This window comes from Symphalangus syndactylus, chromosome 9 (genome assembly GCF_028878055.3).
Source record: "Symphalangus syndactylus isolate Jambi chromosome 9, NHGRI_mSymSyn1-v2.1_pri, whole genome shotgun sequence".
NCBI lineage: Eukaryota > Metazoa > Chordata > Mammalia > Primates > Hylobatidae > Symphalangus > Symphalangus syndactylus.
Genome location: NC_072431.2, coordinates 58,191,406 through 58,208,071, shown reverse-complemented (window position 1 = coordinate 58,208,071; position 16,666 = coordinate 58,191,406). Strand labels below are relative to the sequence as shown.

General features: G+C 41.3%; 1 protein-coding gene across 4 annotated transcripts in view; it reads left to right on the top strand.

The window, feature by feature from the left end:
• CYP3A7 (cytochrome P450 family 3 subfamily A member 7) overlaps positions 1 to 16,666 on the top strand; it is a 70,095-nt gene that overhangs the window by 38,620 nt on the left and 14,809 nt on the right. For all 4 annotated transcript variants that reach the window (XM_055292443.2, XM_055292446.2, XM_055292445.2 and 1 more), the window contains 7 exons: positions 7,824 to 7,937; positions 8,198 to 8,286; positions 9,555 to 9,703; positions 10,794 to 10,921; positions 11,937 to 12,003; positions 14,624 to 14,784; positions 16,257 to 16,483. In XM_055292443.2, coding sequence (XP_055148418.1) covers positions 7,824 to 7,937; positions 8,198 to 8,286; positions 9,555 to 9,703; positions 10,794 to 10,921; positions 11,937 to 12,003; positions 14,624 to 14,784; positions 16,257 to 16,483 — 935 coding nt within the window. The remainder of the gene's footprint in view (positions 1 to 7,823; positions 7,938 to 8,197; positions 8,287 to 9,554; positions 9,704 to 10,793; positions 10,922 to 11,936; positions 12,004 to 14,623; positions 14,785 to 16,256; positions 16,484 to 16,666) is intronic.

Genomic DNA, 16,666 nt, shown 5'->3' with positions numbered 1-16,666 from the left:
GTGTTGTGCCAGTTTTCAGAGGGAATGCTTCCAGTTTTTGCCCATTCAGTATGATATTGGCTGTGGGTTTGTCGTAGATAGCTCTTATTATTTTGAGATACGTCCCATCAATACCTAATTTATTGAGAGTTTTTAGCATGAAGGGCTGTTGAATTTTGTCAAAGGCCTTTTCTGCATCTATTGAGATAATCATGTGGTTTTTGTCTTTGGTTCTGTTTATATGCTGGATTACATTTATTGATTTGCATATGTTGAACCAGCCTTGCATCCCAGGGATGAAGCCCACTTGATTATGGTGGATAAGCTTTTTGATGTGCTGCTGGATTCGGTTTGCCAGTATTTTATTGAGGATTTTTGCATCAATGTGCATCAAGGATATTGGTCTGAAATTCTCTTTTTTGGTTATGTCTCTGCCAGGCTTTGGTATCAGGACGATGCTGGCTTCATAAAATGTGTTAGGGAGGATTCCCTCTTTTTCTATCGATTGGAATAGTTTCAGAAGGAATGGTACCAGTTCCTCCTTGTACCTCTGGTAGAATTCAGCTGTGAATCCATCAGGTCCTGGACTCTTTTTGGTTGGTAAGCTATTGATTATTGCCACATTTTCAGAACCTGTTATTGGTCTATTCAGAGATTCAACTTCTTCCTGGTTTAGTCTTGGGAGGGTGTATTTGTCGAGGAATTTATCCATTTCTTCTAGATTTTCTAGTTTATTTGCATAGAGGTGTTTGTAGTATTCTCTGATGGTAGATTGTATTTCTGTGGGATCGGTGGTGGTATCCCCTTTTTCATTTTTTATTGCATCTATTTGATTCTTCTCTCTTTTCTTCTTTATTAGTCTTGCTAGTGGTCTATCAATTTTGTTGATCTTTTCAAAAAACCAGCTCCTGGATTCATTAATTTTTTGAAGGGTTTTTTTGTGTCTCTATTTCCTTCAGTTCTGCTCTGATTTTAGTTATTTCTAGCCTTCTGCTAGCTTTTGAATGTGTTTGCTCTTGCTTTTCTAGTTCTTTTAATTGTGATGTTAGGGTGTCAATTTTGGATCTTTCCTGCTTTCTCTTGTGGGCATTTAGTGCTATAAATTTCCCTCTACACACTGCTTTGAACGTGTCCCAGAGATTCTGGTATGTTGTGTCTTTGTTCTCGTTGGTTTCAAAGAACATCTTTATTTCTGCCTTCATTTCGTTATGTACCCAATAGTCATTCAGGAGCAGGTTGCTCAGTTTCCATGTAGTTGAGCGGTTTTGAGTGAGTTTCTTAATCCTGAGTTCTAGTTTGATTGCACTGTGGTCTGAGAGACAGTTTGTTATAATTTCTGTTCTTTTACATTTGCTGAGGAGAGCTTTACTTCCAACTATGTGGTCAATTTTGGAATAGGTGTGGTGTGGTGCTGAAAAAAATGTATATTCTGTTGACTTGGGGTGCAGAGTTCTGTAGATGTCTATTAGGTCCACTTTATGTAGAGCTGAGTTCAATTCCTGGATATCCTTGTTAACTTTCTGTCTCGTTGATCTGTCTAATGTTGACAGTGGGGTGTTAAAATCTCCCATTATTATTGTGTGGGAGTTTAAGTCCCTTTGTAGGTCACTGAGGACTTGCTTTATGAATCTGGGTGCTCCTGTGTTGGGTGCATATATATTTAGTATAGTTAGCTCTTCTTGTTGAATTGATCCCTTTACCATTATGTAATGGCCTTCTTTGTCTCTTTTGATCTTTGTTGGTTTAAAGTCTATTTTATCAGAGACTAGGATTGCAACCCCTGCCTTTTTTTGTTTTCCAGTTGCTTGATAGATCTTCCTCCATCCCTTTATTTTGAGTCTATGTGTGTCTCTGCACGTGAGATGGGTTTCCTGAATACAGCACACTGATGGGTCCTGACTCCTTATCCAGTTTGCCAGTCTGTGTCTTTTGATTGGAGCATTTAGCCCATTTACATTTAACGTGAATATTGTTATGTGTGAATCTGATCCTGTCATTATGATGTTAGTTGGTTATTTTGCTCGTTAGTTGCCATAGTTTCTTCCTAGCCTCGACGGTCTTTACAATTTGGCGTGTTTTTGCAGTGGCTGGTACCGGTTGTTCCTTTCCATGTTTAGTGCTTCCTTCAGGAGCTCTTTTAGGGCAGGCCTGCTGGTGACAAAATCACTCAGCGTTTGCTTGTCTGTAAAGCATTTTATTTCTCCTTCACTTATGAAGCTTAGTTTGGCGGGATAGGGAATTCTGGGTTGAAAATTCTTTTCTTTAAAATGTTGAATATCGGCCCCCACTCTCTTCTGGCTTGTAGAGTTTCTGCTGAGAGATCAGCTGTTAGTCTGATGGGCTTCCCTTTGTGGGTAACCCGACCTTTCTCTCTGGCTGCCCTTAACATTTTTTCCTTCATTTCAACTTTGGTGAATCTGACAATTATGTGTCTTGGAGTTGCTCTTCTCGAGGAGTATCTTTGTGGCGTTCTCTGTATTTCCTGAGTCTGAATGCTGGCCTGCCTTGCTAGATTGGGGAAGTTCTCCTGGATAATATCTTGTAGAGTGTTTTCCAACTTGGTTCCATTCTCCTCATCATTTTCAGGTACACCAATCAGACATAGGTTTGGTCTTTTCACATAGTCCCAAATTTCTTGGAGGCTTTGTTCATTTCTTTTTATTCTTTTTTCTCTAAACTTCCCTTCTCTCTTCATTTCATTCATTTCATCTTCCATCAGCGATACCCTTTCTTCCAGTTGATCGCATCTGCTACTGAGGCTTCTGCAATCTTCGCATAGTTCTCGAAACTTGGCTTTCAGCTCCATCAGCTCCTTTAAGCCCTTCTCTCCATTGGTTATTCTAGTTATCCATTCTTCTAATTTTTTTTCAAAGTTTTTAACTTCTTTGCTATTGTTTTGAATTTCCTCTCGTAGCTCAGAGTAGTTTGATCGTCTGAAGCCTTCTTCTCTCAACTCGTCAAAGTCATCTTCCATCCAGCTTTGTTCCATTGCTGGTGAGGAACTGCGTTCCTTTGGAGGAGGAGAGGTGCTCTGTTTTTTAGAGTTTCCAGTTTTTTTGCTCTGTTTTTTCCCCATCTTTGTGGTTTTATCTACTTTTTGTCTTTGGTGATGGTGATGTACAGATGGGTTTTTGGTGTGGATGTCCTTTCTGTTTGTTAGTTTTCCTTCTACCTGACAGGACCCTCAGCTGCAGGTCTGTTAGAGTTTACTAGAGGTCCACTCCAGACCCTGTTTGGCTGGGTGTCAGCAGCGGTGGCTGCAGAACAGCGGATTTTCGTGAGACCACAAATTCAGCTGTCTGATAGTTCCTTTGAAAGTTTTGTCTCAGAGGAGTACCCGGCTGAATGAGGTGTCATTCTGTCCCTACTGGGGGGGTGCCTCCCAGTTAGGCTGCTCAGGGGTGAGGGACCCACTTTAGGAGGCAGTCTGTCCGTTCTCAGATCTCCAGCTGCGTGCTGGGAGAACCACTACTCTCTTCAAAGCTGTCAGTCAGACAGGGACATTTAAGTCTGTGGAGGTTCTTGCTGAGTTTTTGTTTGTCTGTGCCCTGCCCCCAGAGGTGGAGCCTACAGAGGCAGGCAGGCCTCCTTGAGCTGTGGTGAGCTCCACCCAGTTCGAGCTTCCTGGCTGCTTTGTTTACCTAAGCAAGCCTGGGCAATGGTGGGCGCCCCTCCCCCAGCCTGGCTTCTGCCTTGCAGCTTGATCTCAGACTGCTGTGCTAGCAATCAGCGAGACTCTGTGGGCATAGGACCCGCCGAGCCAGGTGCGGGACACAATCTCCTAGTGTGCCGTTTTCCAGGCCCGTTGGAAAAGCGCAGTATTAGGATGGGACTGACCCGATATTCCAGGTGCCGTCTGTTTCCCCTTTCTTTGACTAGGAAAGGGAACTCCCTGACCCTTTGCGCTTCCCGAGTGAGGCAATGCCTCGCCCTGCTTCGGCTCGTGCACAGTGCGCTTCACCGACTGTCCTGCACCCACTGTTAGGCACTCCCTAGTGAGATGAAACTGGTACCTCAAGCAGAAATGCAGAAATCACCTGTCTTCTGTGTCCCTGGAGCTGGGAGCTGGAGACCGGAGCTGTTCCTATTCGGCCATCTTGGCTCCACTCCTTTGCTCTGCTTTTTAGAGTTTCCAGTTTTCCTGCTCTGTTTTCTCCCCATCTTTGTAGGTTTTTCTACTTTTGGTCTTTGATGATGGTGATGTACAGATGGGTTTTTGGTGTGGGTGTCCTTTCTGTTAGTTTTCCTTCTAACAGACAGGACCCTCAGCTGCAGGTCTGTTGGAGTTTGCTAAAGGTCCACTCCAGACCCTGTTTTGCTGGGTGCCAGCAGCGGAGGCTGCAGAACAGCAGATATTGGTGAACAGCAAATGTTGCTGCCTGATCGTTCCTCTGGAAGTTTTGTCTCAGAGGAGTACCTGGCTGAGTGAGGTGTCAGTCTGGGGGTGCCTCCCAGTTAGGCTGCTTGGGGGTCAGGGACCCAATTGAGGAGGCAGTCTGCCTGTTCTCAGATCTCCAGCTGCATGCTCGGAGAACCACTACTCTCTTCAAAGCTGTCAGACAGAGACATTTAAGTCTGCAGAGGTTCCTGCTGTCTTTTTGTTTGTCTGTGCCCTGCCCCCAGGGGTGGAGCCTACAGAGGCAGGCAGGCCTCCTTGAGCTGTGGTGGACTCCACCTAGTTCGAGCTTCCTGGCTGCTTTGTTTACCTAAGCAAGCCTGGGCAATGACAGGTGCCCCTCCCCCAGCTTCGCTGCTGCCTTGCAGTTTGATCTCAGACTGCTGTGCTAGCAATCAGGGAGACTCCATGGGCATAGGACCCTCCAAGCCAGGTGCGGGACACAATCTCCTGGAGTGCCACTTTCCAAGCCCATTGGAAAAGCGCAGTATTAGGGTGGGAGTGACCCAATTTTCCAGGTGCCGTCTGTTACCCCTTTCTTTGACTAGGAAAAGGAACTCCCTGACCCCTTGCACTTCCCAAGTGAGGCAATGCCTCGCCCTGCTTTGGCTCGTGCACGGTGAGCTGCACCAACTGTCTTGCACCCACTGTTTGGCACTCCTTAGTGAGATGAACCTGGTACCTCAGATGGAAATGCAGAAATCACCCGTCTTCTGCGTCGCTCATGCTGGGAGCTGTAGACTGGAGCTGTTCCTATTCGGCCATCTTGGCTCCACCCCCATAAACTTTAAAATTCTTATATATTCAAGACAGTTGCCTAAAAAATGTGCAGGAAGGTTCCATGTACACTTCATCCTGCCAACCCCCCAATGGTAACATCATGCACTCTTGCATAACTATAAATACGGTATATTCACATTACTAGAGTACAGGAAATTAACATTGATACAGTTCACAGAGCTTATTCAGATTTCACCAGTTTTATATTCCCTCATTTGTGTATGTAGTTTTTTCTTTTTGCTTTTGTTTGTTGTTTGTTTGTTTTTTGGGGCAGAGTCGCAGTCTGTCACCCAGATGGGAGTGCAGTGGTGTGGTCTTGGCTTACTGCAACCTCTGCCTCCAGGGTTCAAGTGGTTCTTCTGCCTCCACCTCCCGAGTAGCTGGGACTATGGGTGTGCACCAGCGTGCCCTACTAATTTTTGAATTTTTAGTAGAGATGAGATTTCACCATATTGGCCAGGCTGCTCTTGAGTGTGTGGGTAGTTCTACACAAATTTATCACATTTGTAGATTTGTGCAATGACCAGCATGGTCAAGATGCAGACCCATTCCATCTCCATATGGCTCCCTGATGCTATCCTACAGTCACAAGTCTTTTTCTCTGAGAGGGTCTTTATCAGAGAAAACATTTTTTATCTTGAGGAGGCCAATGTATTAATATTTTTTTATGGATTGTGCTTTTGGTGTCAAGTCTGAAAGTTCTTTGCCTAGCCCTCCTTCCTATATTGCCAATTTTTCTGAAAGTCATAAAGTTTAATGCTTTACTAAATGTATACTATTTATTTTGTGTTATTTTTTGCATAAGGTATGAGATTTAGATCAAGGTTCATTTTTTGTGGCTTATGGCTGTCCAGTTGTTCCAAAGTCATTTTTGGAAATGTGGGCATATTGTCAAAAATTAATTGGGCATATTTCTTTGCATCTTTCATTTGCTATTCTGTCCCACTGATCACTGTGCTTATTCCTCCACCAATAACAAACTGGTGACTCTAGTAGCTGTACAGTAACTCTCAACATCATGTAGGTGATTCTTCCCACTTTTATGGATGTATTTTTTCAGATTTGTTTTAGCTCTTCTGGTCCTCTGCTTTTCCATAAAAATTCAGAATGAGTTTCTCAGTGTCTATAAATAAACATATTGTTATTTTGACAAGAATTGAATTAAATGTATAGATCAATTTAGGGAAAGTCTTTATCTTCACTATGTTTGGTCTTTCAATTCATGAACATAGTATGCCTCTCCATTTCCTTAGATTTTCTCTGATTGCTTTTAGCAATTTGTAGTTTTTAGCATAGAGATCCTGTAAATATTTTGTTGGATTTACAGCTAAAGTATTTCATTTTTGTTGGAGTGATTGTAAATGATATTATGTTTTTCTGGTATTTTCAGATATTGATTGTTGGTACATAGAAATGTGCTTGGTTTTTGTTTGTTGATCTTGTATCCTAGAACCTTGCAGAACTGACTTAGTATTTCTAGAAGTCTTTTTGTATTCCTTGAGATTTTATACATTGACAATTATGTCACTTGAAAATAGAGACAATTCTTTTATTTCCTTTCCAATCTGTATGCTTTTTAATTCTTTTTCCTAGTATAATGTCAAATAAATGCGGTGAATTTTTGAATTATTCCTAATATTAGGAAGGAAGCATTTGGTCTTTCATCATTAAGCATGATTTAGATGAAGTGGGTTTTTTTTGTAGATTCTCTTTATCAAATGGAGGAATTTTCTCTCCCTAGTTTGCTGAATTTTTAACATAAAAGAGTGCTTTAAGTACTCATTATAAAACAAAATATGGCTATGGAAGATGAAAGAAAGTTTCAGTCATGCTGGCTTGATAGGCCAGATCCAGGTTGGCAAAAATAATTCTCTTTCTTCTTTTTTTCTATCCATGGAATAAAAAATTAAGAGAAAAGAATGTTAATAGAATCGCATTATTTCTTCAAAATACATTGTGAGTTTTAAAAGTATTACCTACTTTTTTTATTATACTTTAAGTTTTAAGGTACATGTGCACAACATGTATGTTTGTTACCTGTGTATACATGTGCCATGTTGGTGTGCTGCACCCATTAACTCATCATTTAACATTAGGTATAACTCCTAATGCTCTCCTTCCCCCCTCTCCCCACCCCACAACAGGCCCCGGTGTGTGATGTTCCCCTTCCTGTGTCCATGTGTTCTCATTGTATATTTTTTTAAATCCACCACATCAAGGCACCTCTTTTTAATGTTGCCCATGGTTTAGGTGAACATAAAGACAGAGCTCCTCTGAGGCAACATACAGTCCAACAAAACCACCTGCCTCTCTGTCGCCACTCTCTCTCTACACTGCACGAGCGCTATGCGTTGATCCTGTCTATTCCACTGGAAGAACAGGTTCCCTACCATGTGGAGAATTTGCATGTAAAAGGAGACTGGGATATACAGGCTGGAGACCACATCAGGTGGCTGGGTCTCCCGATCACTGCCCCCACATACAAATACATCCCAGGACACTGGGCATCTGGGATAAATCCCTATTGAGCATCTATCATAGGGCCTGTCATCTAGTAGACAGTCACTAAATATTTGTTAAATACATGATGCCTGTTTAACACATTTTCTACAACCATGGAGATCTCCACAACTGATGTAGGACAAAATGTTTCTGCTTTGAACTCTAGCCTTTCGGGCCAGTGGGATTTATGAAAAGTGCCATCTCTATAGCTGAGGATGAAGAATGGAAGAGAATACGATCATTGCTGACTCCATCTTTCACCAGTGGAAAACTCAAGGAGGTATGAAAATAACACGAGTTTTAATTAGAAACTGCAAGAATGAATCAGGTGGGGAGAGGTAGAAAGTAAGATCACAGTTCCTTTCCAAGGGGTAGTCTGCTGAATTTGAGCTTCCTAAAAATGGTCTTTTTATGTACAGAAAACCCATCATAAAATTCATTATACAACGTCACTTATTGTTCTATGCCAGGGAAAGTCATGTCCTTCTGGGACTTGTGTCTGCACATTTAACTATGGGTGGTGTTGTGTTTTGTGCTTAGATGGTCCCTATCATTGCCCAGTATGGAGATGTGTTGGTGAGAAATCTGAGGCGGGAAGCAGAGACAGGCAAGCCTGTCACCTTGAAAGAGTAAGTAGGAGCACAGCCATGGGGTTCTGAGCTGTCATGAGCCCCTCCAGCTGCCTGCCACGGAGCTGATATTCCCACTGTTGGGTTATTCCAGTGACCAGACAAAAGGAAGGCTGTGGTAATGCAACTTCAATGGGTCACCCAAGGTGGGGCAGCTCCGATGAGGAGGTGGGGCAGCTGGAGGAAAAGGATCTTCTCCCCTGTGCACAGGGGCCAGGGTTTACATATCCGTTAAATTGTCACCTTGGATATTCTGGAAAACTAAATATATCCTTTAGGGGGAAAAAGTGTGATTGTATCAAAGTTTTAAGCATGGAGTGTATGGGATGGTGGAAGGAGAAGGCACTTGGTATCTGTTGGTTGGCAGTGAGAAGGGTGGGAAAGTTATACTGGAGAACTTAGGATAACTTTGATCATTTCATGTTTTTTTCTGAGGATATCAGCAGAATACCAAATATTAAACATTCCTACCATTTCTTTTTCCTCCAGTCTCAAAGAGAGAGGGTGGTAAAAATGCTATAGGTAGGGCAAGCCTATTATTTGCTGTCTACACTTATGCAGGAACAACAGGTGTAATCTGAGCCTGTCCTGGGCCGACCAGGGATATGTGGTCACTCACTATAGAAATTTCCAAACCAAATTTTGAGAGATTGTTTTTTAACCAGGACATCACTGGTCATTATATTTTACAAAAATAATTCTGCCATCAGGGCAACCTCAGCTCACCACAGCGGGGGATAGTGGAATTTTCCAAAGCTTGAGCAGGGAGTATAGAGAATAAGGATGATATTTTTAGGAGCTCAGAACAGGATACTGTTGCTTTATAAAGTGTTGAAGAGGAATCAGCTCTGGGCATAGAGTCTGTAGTCAGTCAATGTCACCTGTCTTGAGCCCCTTAGGAAGAGTGAATTTTTCTACTCTTGTTCTGCTGAAGCACAGTGCTTACCCATCTTGTATCATCCACAATTAACACATGCTACTGCAGTTGTCTGATAGTGGATCTCTGCCTTTCTATGACTGGGCTCCTTGACCTCAGAGGTAAGTCTAATTCAGTTGAGTGTCTCCATCACCCCCAGCGGAGAGCCAGCTGTGTCACTGACACCTGTTAACCACCTTCTGAGGGAGTGTGATGGGAGATGATCCAGTAGATTGTTCTGAAAGTCTGCGGCTCTTTGTCTTGACTGGACACGTGGGTTTCCTGTTGCACGCATAGAGGAAGGATGGTAAAGAGGTGCTGATTTTAATTTTCCATGTCTTTTTCCACTCAGCGTCTTTGGGGCCTACAGCATGGATGTGATCACTAGCACATCATTTGGAGTGAACATCGACTCTCTCAACAATCCACAAGACCCCTTTGTGGAAAACACCAAGAAGCTTTTAAGATTTAATTCATTAGATCCATTCACTCTCTCAATAAGTATGTGGACTACTATTTCCTTTTTTCTCTCTCTCTCTTAAAAATAACTCCCTTATTGAGATGTAAATCACCATGTAATTCATCCACTTAAAATGTACAGTTTAATGGTTTGTAGTACATTTGAAGATATGTATGACCATCACCATTGTAAACTTTAAAATATTTCTGTCATTCTAGAGACCTCATACAAGTTTAGCTATCAGCCCCCTGCCACAAACCCTGTCGTCATATGCAACCACTAGTCAACTTTCTGCATCTATAGATTTGCCTATTCTGGTCACTTCATAGAAATGATATTAATTTGTCAGGGTTTTTAAAATTCTCTAGTTCATGAATTTGTACTTTAGTCTGTATTATTTTCTTTCTTCTGCTGGCTTCAGGCTTAGTTTGCCCTTCTTCATTTACTGTGCTGTGGTATGAATGTAGATTATTGATTTGTGGTTTTTTGTTCCTCTAAATTTAGACATTACAACTATAAATTTCCCTGTGGGCACTTCTTTGCTAAATACCATGAGATTCTGGCCTATCACATCTTAATTTTTGTTCAGCTCAAAACAGTTTCTATTTGCCCTTTTAATTTCTATTTTGACTCATTGGTTACTTAAAAGTTTATTATTTAACTTCCACATATGTGTGAGTTTCCCAATTTTCGTTACCTTATTGATTTTAGCTTTATCCCATGATAGGTGACAGAGATACACTGTGTTATTTCTACCTTGACTACCTGCTATTTCTTGAACAGCATGATTAATTTAAGCAGCAAAATATGATTTGGGTTATCTTAAGAGACCCTAGTCCAATACATAAAGGCAAAGAGATTAGGGCATTGAATTTTGTTCCTTTCATCATTCGAAAGATGCACAAGGGGCTGCTGATCTCACTGCTGTAGTGGTGGTCCCTATGCACAGACCTGCCCTTGCTCAACCACTGGCCTGGAAGAGGGGCAAAAGTCACAGAAGGAATGGCTTCCAGTTGAGAACAGTGATGTGTTTTACTCTTCTGATTGGTAGAGAAAAGTAGAATTGCTCCAGGTAAATTTTGCACATTCACAATGGTTTGATTTACTGTTGGTTTTTTTTTTTTCCTACAGAAATCTTTCCATTCCTTACCCCAATTCTTGAAGCATTAAATATCACTGTGTTTCCAAGAAAAGTTACAAGTTTTCTAACAAAATCTGTAAAACAGATAAAAGAAGTTCGCCTCAAAGAGACACAAAAGGTAAAATGTGGTTGTAGTTATAGGAGGATGTTTAGTTTTCATAATTGTTTAGATAATATACATATGATTGGTGCACTTCCCTGTATGTTTTTAGAGAAAGATTTTAACATAAAGAGTACTTTATGTTTAGAGCAAGATAATTTATTTGGTAGGAATGCAGAAATTGGAGTTTGGGGAAGGAGATATGAGAATGAGTCAGAGAGAGCACTTAAAATTTGATATGAGGCACAATTAGTATGCCATGGCATAAATATTATTCAGGTAAAACTTTATCACATCACTTCCCTTCAATAAATTGTCAAAGGATAAACATTATTGTTTGGAAATACATTTTATTGGTATTATGCTTTCTGTACATCATAGATTGGTAAAGAGTCATTTCAAGTACAAGCCTGTTATTTTACACATTCTCCAATGAAAGGCCCTATCAGGCCACCTGCTGAAGTGTAGTGTGTGTTACATTTGAGCCCTCTGACAGCCTCGAGTGATCAGAGGTCTCTGGGAATTGAGGCTGCAAGGCTGGCTAACTCAGCTTTGCCTTCATGAGCCCTAGAGTCCAGGTGAAAGACATCTGCAGGTCAGGGAGGCAAGAAGGGGTAACCCAGGTGTCACTGAAGATTGTATAGATTTGGGGAATGTTGCAATATTTGAAGGTGCCCCCACCAAAGCTGCTGATAAGTTCTGGAAATGTCAGGAGAATAATCTGTGTGGACATTGATGAAGAAGAAGACAGAAGAATAAAAGGTCCAGGACTTCTTCACGGGTACGCAGTTAGGACCAGGGAAAAGACCAAACAGCAATTGAACATTTTAGCCAGATTTGTTTCAGGAAAACATCCTGCTTTCCAAGGATTTAGATGGATATTCTTTCTCACTGGTGACTCAGGCAACACCCGTCAGATTTCTGGTCTCCACGGGGCTATATTCTCAGAAGGGAGGTTGAGGACTGCACTTCTGATTAACTTCTGACTTCATGAGTCACTTTCTGTCAATAAAATTTCTCTTTTTGCTTCTAGCACCGAGTGGATTTCCTTCAGCTGTTGATTGACTCTCAGAATTCGAAAGACACTGAGTCCCACAAAGGTAACCAAAGAGTGCTTCTGAGGGCTACTGGTGGGGCACTCAGAGGGAGGGTTTTGTTTTGAAAATGTGCATGAAGTATTCCAGGAAGATGATAATTTCTGCCACATAGCAGAACGACACAGGTTTGGATGTTATAAATGGAAGCTGGAGGCACTTTCTAGAGGCATGCAGGCATAGGTGGCCATGTTCTAAGCTTAAAGGGCAACCCTAAGGAAAACTGGCATGCCAGGAAGAGTCAGCGGTCTGTGGATCACCTAAATAAGATCAAATGCCAGTTCTCAGCCTCCTCCAGAGCCACAGAATTAACATTTCTTCCTGGAAATTTATTAGGTTTCTGCAAAAATAATTGCGATTTTTGTGATTACTTTCAATGGCAAAAACCGCAATTACTTTTGCAGCAACTTAATGCATCTAACATCTAATCAGGAGGCATGCTGTCCAAATAAGGGTGATTTTAACTGGCAATTTTTGGTGAAAGTGTGTTCACCAGGTTAATTAACTACGAAGTTATTTTTTCCTTTGCAATGGATAGGTAACTTTTGGGAAAACCTCTGAGATTTGCAACATTGTAAATATCCTCTTTGTCTTCAATCTTTACCTACCAGTTTTACAACCCATGTACGATTTTTACGGAATTCATTGTTACTATGACAGTGGCAAAATGATGGCCATGTTCAATTTCAAGCCACCAAGATTTGGCAGTCATCTCACAAAATTCCTGAATATTTAATCATTGGTTCTAGAGAGCAGGAGTAGGCTGACTTTAGCATACAGCTTTAAATATGTTCATGTCTACATCTATTTCTGTCTGTCTATCTATCTATCATCTATCTATCTATCTATCATCTATCTATCTATCTATCTATCTATCATCTATCCATCTATCATCTACTTATCTACTTATTGATTATCTAGCTATCATCTCTCTGTCTATCCCAATACAACTTGCTGTGATAAAGGAAATAGCCTATTGTTTTAGTGTTTCATCTAGAAATCACTAGACACATATAGCTATTGAGCACTGCACATGTGGCTAGTGCCACTGATGAAAAATTTTAAATTGTATTTAAGTTTAACTGAATAAAATTTGATTTTAAATAGCCACTAGTGGATAGTGGCTACCATATTGGACAGCAGAGCTCTAAACTTTGAGATTATAGTTCAGTTTCACATCAGTATCCTCAGGTTCATGGTAACAGAATACAATTATTAGATAGTTGAATTTACCCACAACTGCATCACAGAAACCTTCACTGGTAAATCACAGCTCTGTTGTCATTTCTCACGCTCCCTTCATATTGATTTTGGTGGTGAATTGCATGGTTGGAACAGGCACTATATTTATTTCTGTGTTCCAGGTCTCTAAATGTCCTAATCCAGTCCTGATCAAACAGACCAGTGATGGGCCATCCTGAGCTTCTCTCAGGAAAAAAATCAAGAGGGGGCCAACTTGGAATCACAAGAGCTTATACTATTTTAATGTCATTCATCAGACTGTAATCAATCACCACTCATCTAGCTTTTTGTCCATCTTCAGTTGCTGTACATCCTGAGATAGTCAATTCTGAGACCTATAGCCTAGGTCTATCACCTGGTACATCTCAAAGATATAATCCACACTTCTCAACCTGGGCTATGCACACAAATTATCGCATCTTGTGAAATTCAGATTTTGAATCAGTAGTTCAGTGGTGGGGTTTGAGATTTTGCATTTCTGTTTTTGTTGTTCTTGTTGTTTCATTTTGAGACGGCGTTTTTGCTCTTGTTGCCCAGGCTGGAGTGCAATGGCATGATCTTGGCTCACCACAACCTCAGCCTCCTAGATTCAAGTGATTATTCTGCCTCAGCCTCCTAAGTAGCTGGGATTACAGGCATGCGCCACCATGCCTGGGTAATTTTGTATTTTTAGTAGAGGAGGGGTTTCTCCATGTTGGTTAGGCTGGTCTTGAACTCCTGACCTCGGGTAATCCACCCACCTTGGCCTCCCAAAGTGCTGGGATTACAGGTGTGTACCACCATGCCCAGCCTTTGCATTTCTAATAAGGTCACAGATGCTTATGACCCACGGACCACACTTTGAGTAGCAAGAGGTGGTCTGTATTCCAATATTGGTCTCTTAAGTTCCCTCAAACATATCTAATGGAAAGGTCCTTTAATTTTCCCTACATCTAACCATTAATGTTGCAAATTCTCTCAAAGTTTGTCAAGGTATATTGTAGCTAAAATGAATTACATTTTTCTTGAGAGAGAAGACTACCCCATATTAATTTACAATAAAGTACTTTTAGGATCATTCAAGGAGCACACAATGATACTGAGCATGTTATGCAGAAATGCTTTCTCTGGAAATTACCCAGCTGTGAAGGTGGCAGGGATGGCATGAGGAGGAGTGGATGGCCTACGTTCTTGAAGACCTTGGGGAAAACTGGATTAAAATGATTTGCCTTGTTCTGGCTCTGTAAGACACACATCAGAGTGAAACCACCCCCAGTGTGCCTCTGAATTGCTTTTCTATTTTTTCCCTTAGGGATTTGAAAGTTTCACTTTGATTTCTCTTCATATAAACTGTGATGCCCTACATTGATATGATTTACCTAAAATGTCTTTTCTCTCCTTTCAGCTCTGTCTGAACTGGAGCTCGTGGCCCAATCAATTATCTTTATTTTTGCTGGCTATGAAACCACGAGCAGTGTTCTCTCCTTCATTGTGTACGAACTGGCCACTCACCCTGATGTCCAGCAGAAACTGCAGAAGGAAATTGATACAGTTTTACCCAATAAGGTGAGTGGACAGTACATGGAGAAGGAGGGAGGAGGTGAAGGCTTAGCAAAGATGCCTCCTCACCACTTCCCAGGAGAATTTTTATAAAAAGCACAATCATGATTGTTTCACTCACAATATGTAGTAAGGCTCTAAAAATAAAAAGGAGGAAGCATAGGGAATGGTTGCTATTGACAGAAGTATAAGATCTTTGCAAAGCAGTCCTCTCCCTGGTTCATCTGCTTTCTGTTACCACAATAATGCTAAGTAAAAAAAATCCAAAAACCTCCATGGCATTTAACAATATGCATATTGCTCACACATATTGATAGTGAGCTCTGCTGATATTGGCAGGACTTCCTCTGGTCTGGCTGTGGTCTGACGGAGCCTGGCCCTGGGTGCGCTGTGCAGGTTGACTCAGCTCTGCCCCACACGTGTCTCATGTTTCAGTCAGGTAACCACTGGTGAAGAAGCCAAGCTAGGAACCAGGGTATCTGACTTCTGAGCTAAACTCTTAAACTGTATAATATTGCCTTCCAAATATAACACCAAGTACTAGGTGCATATCAACCACACTGTTTTCAGACCTCTGCCAAAACTCGGATTCTTTGTGGTATAAAGAGACACGGCTTTGGGGCTGGTCTTCGTGTGGCAGTGAGGTGAACACAAAGGGATGTTCTTCAGAGATTACAGTCCAGCCCTGAAGCAACAACTAGGAGACTGTTTCAGCAAGTGAGGACAGGGCTGTGTGGGGTTCTATCCTCTTCAAAACTTTGCCTGGCACTGAAATCACGTGCTCTGGTAACATCCAACCAGAACCTTCTTTTGTCATATTTGGGATAGAAAGGGACTAGTTTTTCCTCAAATTATTGATAGAGATTTTATATAATATAGTGTTTCTCTCCACATTTTATGTATATAACAAAAGCCCTGCTTTTGTGTGTATATGCATATATATACACACACACACACACACAAACACACATATATAATACAAATCCTGCTTTGTAACTGTTTTTGTTTGTATATAAAATAAAAAAAGTTATGAACCAGAACTTTGGCAAATAATCCTTGTCGCACAGAGAATTCGCTTTTTCTATCTGTTTTCACTTTCTTGGTTACAGACATGTAACCTCTTTTTTGAATGGTGAAAATCACTTTGTCATATTTTATTTGGTGCTAGTGGTCATAGCCTATTCATGTTTGCTTCCATGAGAGAGAAAAACCACTACATGGTTATGCTAAGGATTTCAGTCCTTGGGGTGAGAGCCATCCCAAATGTCTCCCGCTTTCATAACTCCTCCACACATCTTAGTGGGCCATTGAGCACATCAATGGGCATGACAGTTATTAAAACACTTTATGAATGCTACAATCCTTGGCCAGTATGAGTTGTTCTCTGGAGCTTCTAACAGTTCAACAGTACTACATGGACTGAGTTAAAAGTTAATTCAAAAATCTCAATTTATCCAAATCTGTTTCTTTCTTTCCAGGCACCACCCACCTATGATACTGTGCTACAGATGGAGTATCTTGACATGGTGGTGAATGAAACGCTCAGATTATTCCCAGTTGCTATGAGACTTGAGAGGGTCTGCAAAAAAGATGTTGAGATCAATGGGATGTTCATTCCCAAAGGGGTGGTGGTGATGATTCCAAGCTATGTTCTTCATCATGACCCAAAGTACTGGACAGAGCCTGAGAAGTTCCTCCCTGAAAGGTACAAGGGCCCTGGGAAAGGAGCCTTCCCTGAACCAGCCTGGTTCAAGCATATTTTGCCTCTCTTAATCTACAGGACAGTCATGGACTTGTACAATCATTTGCTTGTCTTTTTATGTTTAAGTTTTTTTGTCGTGAAATTGATCATTGTCACACTTTACAAACCACAGACTAGATAAAAGAA